The following is a 9,097-nucleotide window of genomic DNA, read 5'->3' as shown; positions in this document are numbered from 1 at the left end:
GTAGGCACTGAATAAATTGCTCCCATGGAAGCTCTGATTCACCCTCTTGAAAGTGTAATTCCACATCTGAGGTCAGAGCTTTGACCAAAAAAAAGCAGCGTTAGCGTTTTTCTCCATGCCAACTTCTTGCTGTGCCTCCTGCATTAGGGTAATGCATCCAGCAGCATGTAAACGTTGGTCCAGCGCTGCCCCACCAAGAGCAGATCACTTCTTGTGCATTTGCACGCCCTTTCGAAGAGCAGCATTAAAAGCAGGAGGGAGGAGCGGTGAGGACGCTCCACATCGTGTGCATGAAACTTTAACGTGGCTTCAGCAGGCTGCGAGCACAGAGTGGGCTCTGTCCCCTGTGACTAACTCGGGCTGTCCTCTTAACCTTGCAGATAATCCGCGTGCAGTCACCGGAAGGGGTGAAGCGCATCACAGCCACGAAGCGAGAAACGGTGGCGACATTCCTCAAGAAGGTACCTCGAGCCTCTGCTGCACCTTCCCCGCTCACCTGCGGGACGAGGCAGGGCTCCGGCTCAGCCTGCGCAGCAGCTCTCTCTCACGGGAGATACGTGCTTAACCTCGCTGGGCAAATGTGCTGATGGCAGCGAGGATCGGCATGCCTTGTGGAAAGCGGCATGTGGCATTGGTGTAGCCAAAACCAGTTTTCTCATTGCTGTTCCAGAGGGAAAATAACAAAACTAAAGAAGAAAACTTAATCAGTTTTTCAGCTGGAGTTTCCTGGGGTGGGAGCTTTCCTGGGGAAGACACATTTTTAGTGTGCTCCCAAAGAAACGGCAGCTAGGGAAGCAAGAGGCTGACAACAGCACAGGAAAGCTGATAGTCAAAGCCTGCTGTAAGGGACTGCCCTCTTCAGATGTGATCCAGTTGAAACTCAGCTGCTTGATTTGCGCTCTGAATATCTTTTGAATATGTTCTGTGTGCCGCTGGTTTTCCAGTGTCGTTTTGGAAAGAGCAAGGAGGGGATTCAGGCAAGATCTTAAGGATGTGAGAACCTCCGGAGTCTCCTGGGAAAGGTTTCCACCCTGGGATGAGGAGAACACACTGAGTGTTGGAGTGGTCAGATTTGGAGTTGGCTGTAGCTTGTTGTTTATTCTGATGCAACTGCTCAGTGTATAAAGTTTGCTATTTAAGAGTGAGCAGTTCTCCATTTCCTTCCCTCCTGGGACTCCTCTGTAACCTGGAACCCTCAGACTGGGATTTCTTTGCTTGGTAAGAGAAGTACTATGTGTCCTGTGCCTGAAGGGCCATTCTTTTAGTCAGCTAGATTTCCTTTCCCCCTGCAAGGGGGAAGGGGAGCAGACTGAAACCTTCTGCTGTTCGTGAGTCATTTGCTTTGTCTGAAGCTTGGGCCCAGACCGTTACAGCAATCCCCACCTGACCAAGAGAAAACCCTGACGGGTTTCAGGGCTGGGTCAGAGACACCCGCTACAGTCTCTGAACAGTCTCACCCACAGAAAAAAGTCTTGCTTTCAAAATCTCTGGAACCTGTGCAAAACAAGGTGCTCGGTTTCAAGGGTTCATGTTACCCGAAGCAGTGTGGAACAATCGTGCTTGCAACCAGTTACTGTCAGAACAAAAGCATCGGCACTCACTAAAATTGCCTGTTGATCTGGGGAAAACTATATCCTCTTGCTGAGCTGAATACAAAAAATGTTTGGGTTTCTTTCCTCATATAGGCCTTACGTGAAAGAGAAAATTTGCAGATTTTACCACCTAAGATCTGTGTGTATTATTAGCTGTGCATTTCAACACCGAAATGTTAATCCATATGGTGGATTTCGTATTTAGCTAGATAGCTGTAATTAAAGAGGCATCAGATTGCTGCTTCTATGTTTGCAGTTAACTTCGATCTCCTCCTTGACAGCTCCAGAGAAGCTGCAAAAGAAGTGTGCAAGAAAGCACATTTCTGAGTGGTAAGGGCTTCGGTAATCGTGTGGTTTTGTCTTTTGTAGCACATCCTAGGTAAGAGTACTAAAAAGTAAACTCTCAGGTATGTCCAGGTTAGAACTGAGTTAAGACCAAATTCGAGCCTTTTGTTAAATGCATTGTGGAATTTGTCTCCTTGAAAAAACTTGGAGAAATCTGTGGCCTGAAGAGCTAAGATTTAACTCTGGCAGGCGTAACGCAGGAGGTTAACCGTTCGAAAGCCATGCTTCCATTCAAACAACAGATCACTTGCTGCTACAAATCACAGCAAAGCTGACAGTAGAGAAACTGCTTTCTGTGACTTTGCTCATGTGACAGTCGTGTTTGTGGCTTGTTAGATTTGTCCTGTGTACAGCTCAGTCTCCGAGCCCCGCAAAAGCTGCAGAGAGATGTATTTAATAAAAATAAAGGCTCTTAACTTAAGAATTTAGGAAGAAGCTTGTCATCTAGAGAAACTTTGGACACCACTTTTAAACTGATGATGTTTTTAAGTGTCCCAGTGTAAAAATTGCTATTGCCGTGAAGAGGCGTGTGACTGATTAAGAGTAAAGCAGCCTTAAGCTGAACTGCTGAGAGGAATAAGCGGGAGAAAAAATTGTGTGAAACTCATGTAGCAACTGGTAGGTGAGAGCGGAACTGAGGGCAGAAGAGCCTCAGAGGTGAAGATCAGGACTGAGGAATTCTGGTCGTAGGAAGATGAGAGTGACTTGGCTGGTGCGGCAAGGCTGGAGCAGGAGAACTGGGATAATGGCGGGGATAGTTTCCCCACCTCTAGTCATGACAGTCCTTGCCTGGATTTAGATAAAATATTGCATTTGTGTTGCGTGAGAGACGCGTTCTTTTTAAGTTGCTTTTTTAAATAAATTTCTTGTGTTGCTAAGCATTTCTATTTTTCTCAGTTATCCCGTGCCCTTCAGAAATGCAGGGGAATTCAGCTCAAGTTTTGCAACAGAAGTTCCCTGGACTTAATACTTTCTCTGAGCAGTTTTCAGCATCTGACCCGGGGTCTGAGGTATCTTAAACCTTGCCATTCTTCTCTCTCTTTCAGGTTGCAAAAGAATTTGGTTTCAGGAATAATGGGTTTTCTGTCTACACCAATAGAAACAGGACAGGAGAGATCACAGCATCACAAAACAAATCCCTCAACTTACTGAAAATCAAGTGAGTCCTGACAGAGAGCGCTGTGGGTGAAGGGGAGGCTTTGTACAACACGTTACCCCTTCTCTGAGCTTGCCTGAACTCTCCCCTCTGAACTGGGCAGCAGCAGCAGCATCACGTTACAGCAGTCCTAAGCTTTCAACTATTGCTCGCCAGCTACTTGAAGGGGCAAGCTTGACCGACGTGCCGAAATGGGGGTGATCAAAATGACTACGCGTGAGGCTGTGGCAGCCATTTCTTAGGTCACTTCTCGTGTTGTGTTGCTTGTTGTGGTGAGGCAGCAACAGGCCTCCTGTTTGCTCTTTTACAGCCTGCAGCAAGCTCTCTCAGCCCTGCTTTCACTCACGCTATCCTTTTTTTCTGCATCAATGCCAGAGTCTGATAGTCCCCTGTGCAAAAGTCAGGGTTCCTGCCTTCTGTAGCCAGGCGCCTTGGGGAGATCAGAGGTGCCAAATGGTGCAATCACTTCATGTTTGGTTGGGAATGTCTTCGGTCTGTTCACGTCAAGAATAACATAAAACTGACTGAAAACACAAGAGCTATTACCACCCCATGCAACTTGTCACTTGAATGCGTCAGCACTGGCAGCTGCCGTGGGAAGGCTGTGACTTGATGTGCATGGGATCCGCACTAGTCCCTTTCCCTGCTGGAGCTGTTGCTTCTCTCTGTAGCCTCCGTTCACCTTTCTCTTCATCTTTTTCCCTCAGTCTTGTTGAAGATGAAGAGACTTGCATTTGTTGTGCAAATGACCAAAGCAGCAGAAAGAGGTGGCTGATGGAATGGCTCTGGACTTGCTAGTCTGTTTATAGTTTGTGATAAATTACACGTTCCTCTCTGGTCCGGGAGGTTTGCCACCCAGAAGCAATTACTGATAGCTGTGTGTTGTTTTCCTACACCTATAGGCATGGCGATATGCTGTTTCTCTACCCCTCAAGCCCGGCTGGCTCCTCCTCAGAGACCATGGACACCTCTGTCTCCCAAGGCTTGCGGCCTGCGGGGGCCCCCCAGGTGGTGGAAGATGAGATTGACCAGTATCTGATCAAACAAGATGGGAAGATTTACCGAAATCGAGACCAACAGCTGTAAGTACAGGTGGAGTTTGTTTCTGCCCATGCGTCTGTGCCTCACCAGAGCTTGTAACATCTTGTCTGAAACCAGCAGCCAGGAAGTGTGCTATGGGAACTGCCCTCTGAGCCACTGCTCTGTCCCTTTGAAACGTTCACAAGGGAAAACAGCCCTTGCCATTGTCCTGGAAGGTTAAATCTAGCTCTGGTGAGCCGAGGAAGGAAGCAGATACCAAAATCCCAGGGTCTTTGCCAGGAAGGACTCATTTAGAGCATCTATTGTTCTGATCAAGGTGGCTCCTGCTATGGGGCTTGTGATGGTATATTTTGTGCTTCTAAAACATTTGGAGCTTTCTAGATTAAAATGAATACTTTGAATTCTTCCCTGGGATGTCCTGGCAGCTGGTGCTGTGTAGAAATACTAGGTTATGCTCTGTGTGTGGCATATTGCTTAATAAGCAGGGCCCTGCTGTCTGCAGTAGCTTCTGTTCCATATGGTCTCAATATGTAGCTGCCCGTTGTTTGGGTCCAGAGGTGACGGGTGTGCGGAGCGGCAGGGCCGGGTCTCCATCTTGGAGGAGAGGCGCAGTCGGGAAAACACGCTTTCAGCTAGAGCTGCTGCCTCAGCATCACCCAGCCAGGGGTGGGTGAGCATAATTTGTTTTCAAAATCACGGGCAGCTCCTCTGTCGGAGTGGAGACCTGAGCTCTGTCCCCTTTTCTGGCTGCCATGCAGTCTGTCCCTGCTTGGGCAGAGCTGACACAACCCTGCATCACTGTCTTCAGCACTGCGATGGGTGCGTGTGGCACCTCGCCTAGGGTGTCCCAAGCAGGAGCCCTTCTGTGGCTTCAGATGCAGCCACGCCTCATAAAGGAAAAACACAGAAGTGAAGGGAATGAGTGAAAGTATCCAGTGGCAGAGACGTGGAAGTGGGACTTGGGTCTCTGCCTGCTTAGTTTTTTGCTTCCTTTCTATCATGTGCCTTTCTAACCTTTCTGTGAAACCAGGAAGTCCATTTTGCTCACAGAAATGCATCTAAGTCTAATTTTGCCAAAACTCTTTAACTGCAAGAGGCTTAGTTAAACAAAGCAGCTTGTATGTTTTGTGAAAGTAATAATACAATGGTGAGTTAATACCACCATAAATCTACACTGATGCTGCCAAAATGTCCTCTGTCTGGATGGTTGCGTCTTATTGCTTATCGTTAACAACGTCCCAGTTGGCTCCTGGCCTGGTGTCTGTACTGGTTGTTGGCTTGGACTGGACCCATCTACAAAGTAACTTCTGAAAGGGCTTGAGTGAAAATTTTAAAGGCAACCAGGAATTCTTTCTAAAACATAATAGCTTGCCCTTCCCCATTGTGTTGTCTTCCATATGGTTTATCTTTAGAGCTGCAGCAGCAAGGAAGTTTGGAGAGACATAGCCTTTACGTGAAAAATCCTATCTAACCTTTTCAGGCTGATGATAAATGAGGGAAATGTCACATTATTGAAACAATAAAGGCAAAACCCACCACTCCATGGCAAAAACATTGTCTTTAACTTGACCACATTTTTCAAAAGAGTAAATGAAGGTATTGTTCTTAGCAGGGAGCCAAAGCACAGTGGTGGATATTTATGATAAAAAGAGTGTGTCTGGGCTTGTTCCTGTATTTGTGAGTGCATATCAATCTAAACATGAAGGGATGCTGGCGTTCGGCTGAGTGCATTAGCAGCCTTTAGTGGTCCTTCATGTACATTGTCTGCCACAATACTTTGTTAAAAGAAATGCTGCAACTGGATCCCATCCATTTTGTCTTTGCAAGAGCCAACATCCCTGCTCCTCTCTAGAGGCCTGCCTTTGAAAACTAGCACTGACCTAGTGCTGGGGCAGAAGTATGGGGGGATTTTTTTGTTGTCTTGGGTTTTTTTAAAGCTATCACCTCAAAAGGAGATGTTTTCCCCTCTGTTTTGTAACTTTACCCAGCAGGTCTTTATCTGTCCGATAAACACATGCTTCCCTGTTTGTTCCAGACCATCCTCTAGTGACTGATAAAGGATGAATGTTTTAGTTGTCTTTTTGTTAAAACCACACAGGCCAGCCCTGTGACGTAGATTTAAAATTCTTTGAATTGAAACACAGCCCCAACGCAGGGTTGTAAAACTTGAGAAGCTGTGATCTGACATCGGTTCACGTGGCTGTTCAGAGAGCAGAGCGTCTTGCCAGTGATACAGACGTTAGGAGGGTTTGATCTTGACCTGGGACTCTCAGATTTAACCTGAAGCTGTTGCTGTCTCTATGTGAAATTATCTTGTGGTGACCCCTCTGTAATATTCCCTAATGGGTAGAGAGTTGCTCAGAGCCGTATGATTGTACAGATCTCCCACACCAAAACTTAGACTAGAGCAACTTTTACAGTCTGACTTTTCCATTATTAAGTAAGATTTAATGCTGCTTCTCTTTCTCTTTGCGTAGGTGCCGCCACGGCCCCTTGGGTAAATGCGTGCATTGCGTACCGCTGGAGGTAAGAGCCCCAAGAAGGTGCTCTAGAAGTCACGCAAAACCATGTCCTCTTGGATTCGGTTTCTTCCAGTATGAACGCTTTTCCTCAGAGCGTAGAGATGGCAGCTCTGGGTCAGGATCCTGCTGTGCACTGTCAAAGGCGCTGCCTCGCATCCAGGATTGCTAAAGCTCTAGGCCTTGATGACCCTGGGTTTATTCTGGTTAACGCTCTGTTTTTTTGCAGTAATGGACCTAACAGAAAGTGCTTTAGAAAAAGCTCCAGTTTTCCTCCTTCTTCGCTCTTGCTTGGATCTTCTTGTTTCATCCCCTCTCTTGTGGATCCCAGCGCTTCCCAGTTTAATCACGTATTATTCAGGTTGAAGGCAGCTTTAGTAACGCCTGCAAATGTGCTAAGCTGTATAATTCATGGCATGAAGCAGTGATCCCTCAAAAGTCGCTGCGAGCCAGGATGGCTGTTCCCCTGCTTCCCTGCCGTGTGCTCTGGAAGTTCTCTGGCCTTGTTTGAGCAGCTGGGCTTTTTGTTTGTCATTAGATACTGAAAGGAAAAAGCATTTTGCCTTTGAGGCTTGTTCTGATTTGTGGAGCCAATCTGTTATAAAAGTAGGAGGCGATAATAAAACTTGCTGTTGTAAAGCCCCACTGTTTCTATCACAGTAGTAGCTGCCTTGAAAACGAGCCTAAATTTTCTTGATTGTTTCCACACTGAGAGCTAGTGGGGTTGACTCTAGAACATCCATTTGTTTAGTGATCAATGTGTCATCAGACAGGTGTCTGACCTGGCTTTTTCTTTGCGTGGTGTTTTTGGCAGCCTTTTGATGAGGATTATTTAAACCATCTGGAACCTCCTGTGAAGCATATGTCCTTCCATGCCTACATCAGGAAGCTGACCGGAGGGGCAGACAAGTAAGAAAATCTCTGTGTTTAAGGGAATCTAGTTGTAGCTTCTTTTTTAAAATACAAATGAAAGTACACACAGATCGCACCAGAGCGGTGGTGGATACAACTATTAAATGGCAAACTGAGGGGAAAACATGTTAAAAAAAAAAGAAAAGAAAAAAAAAAAAGATGGGGAAAAAAATTAAGTCTGTCTTTTTTCTTTTTTTTTTTTTTTTTTTTTTCTGTGGCAATGTAATTGCTTCCAGGAAACACTGCTGATGGGGGGAGAAGGCCAGATGGAAGGAAAGAGGTTCCCTAATCACACAGTTCCAAGCCTGCGTCTCAAACCTCGTGGAGAGGCACTGAGACTGTGGTGGACCTGGGGAGCTTTTATTCACCACTGGCTTTTCTTACCTACAGACGTGAATAGGACAGAAAGACGAGCCTAACATTCCTCAGGGCCTGATTCTGCTCTATCCTATGCTCCATGTGTTCTTAGTGAAACCCTTTCTTGCGGTGGTGCCGTAGTTCACCGTCTGCTAACTGGAAAATAAGGCGTCCTGCCCCGCAATGGGGCAGAGGATACTGTGGTGACACAGGCCAGATAAGTGCTGAGCAGAGGGGAAGCGCTGAAAGAAGCATTTATTTCTTTATGCCTTGCTGTGGCACATGTGTTCAGCAAAGGTGCTGAAGTCCCCTTCAGTGATGTCAGGGAACCCACTGTGTTCTGAAATGCAGCTCCTTTAGGTAAGTTATGCAGAGGTGTAACCTCCTCCCTCCTAGTCCTCAATGCCGCTGGGATTTTTTAAATGTCTTTGTGAGATGCAGCTCAAGTCCATAATACTTTGATTTGAGGGAGCTTCCTTTTGCAGGAAGCCCTGTGCACATGAAAGGAGCTCTAATTTGCCCTCGCGGTATAATCTATTACTTCCCACGTGTTGCATAAATTATTTAAGCAAGGTCCCATGAGTTTTCTGTCTCTGCTCTTGCTCGAATATCTGCTTAGGAGCTGAGTTAGGGACCACATGTTGGCCTCTTGACCTCCCTCGCTAACTGGGCAGCAGAGGTTACTTGGGGACCGCAGGAGCGGAGCATTCCCCAGTGGGAGTTTGCAGGCTGCTTTGAGATCCTCTGAAGAAGTAAAGCATTGGTGCCACCATGTCTCCTCTGCCCTGCTTCCTCTATGATATTTCTAGCTACTTGGGTTTTTTGAGACCCAAAAGCATTTACTGTGGTAACAGCAGCTGTCTCTTTTCCTTCTTGCAGGGGGAAATTTGTTGCCCTGGAAAACATCAGCTGCAAGATCAAATCAGGCTGTGAAGGGCACCCTCCTTGGCCAGAAGGCATTTGCACAAAGTGTCAGCCAAGTGCCATCACCCTCAATAGACAGGTGAGATGGAGCTCACAGGAGCCCTTGTGCTTAAAGCTGAGGAGGGACTTGACTTTTATTTTTGGAGAGATGACTTTGAGAACAGCCGACTTGGAGCTAGAAGCCTTTGCATATTGGCAGTTGTTGGGGAAATGGCTGTTAAGGTCTTCAGTCCTTGCAGAAAAGGACTCCA

The 9,097-nt window shown here is 46.6% G+C and overlaps 1 protein-coding gene across 1 annotated transcript in view; it reads left to right on the top strand.

The window, feature by feature from the left end:
* Positions 1 to 380: 380 nt before the first annotated feature.
* Positions 381 to 9,097, top strand: part of NPLOC4 (nuclear protein localization 4 homolog (S. cerevisiae)) — a gene marked incomplete at its 5' end in the record, with an annotated part of 27,823 nt that continues 19,106 nt past the window's right edge. Inside the window, 6 exons of the mRNA XM_010292831.1 lie at positions 381 to 461; positions 2,984 to 3,096; positions 3,996 to 4,175; positions 6,612 to 6,660; positions 7,468 to 7,562; positions 8,802 to 8,925. Coding sequence (XP_010291133.1) covers positions 381 to 461; positions 2,984 to 3,096; positions 3,996 to 4,175; positions 6,612 to 6,660; positions 7,468 to 7,562; positions 8,802 to 8,925 — 642 coding nt within the window. The remainder of the gene's footprint in view (positions 462 to 2,983; positions 3,097 to 3,995; positions 4,176 to 6,611; positions 6,661 to 7,467; positions 7,563 to 8,801; positions 8,926 to 9,097) is intronic.

The sequence above is a fragment of the Phaethon lepturus genome, unplaced genomic scaffold (assembly GCF_000687285.1).
Source record: "Phaethon lepturus isolate BGI_N335 unplaced genomic scaffold, ASM68728v1 scaffold43458, whole genome shotgun sequence".
Classification (NCBI taxonomy): Eukaryota; Metazoa; Chordata; class Aves; order Phaethontiformes; family Phaethontidae; genus Phaethon; species Phaethon lepturus.
This window is presented reverse-complemented; position numbering and strand designations above follow the sequence as displayed.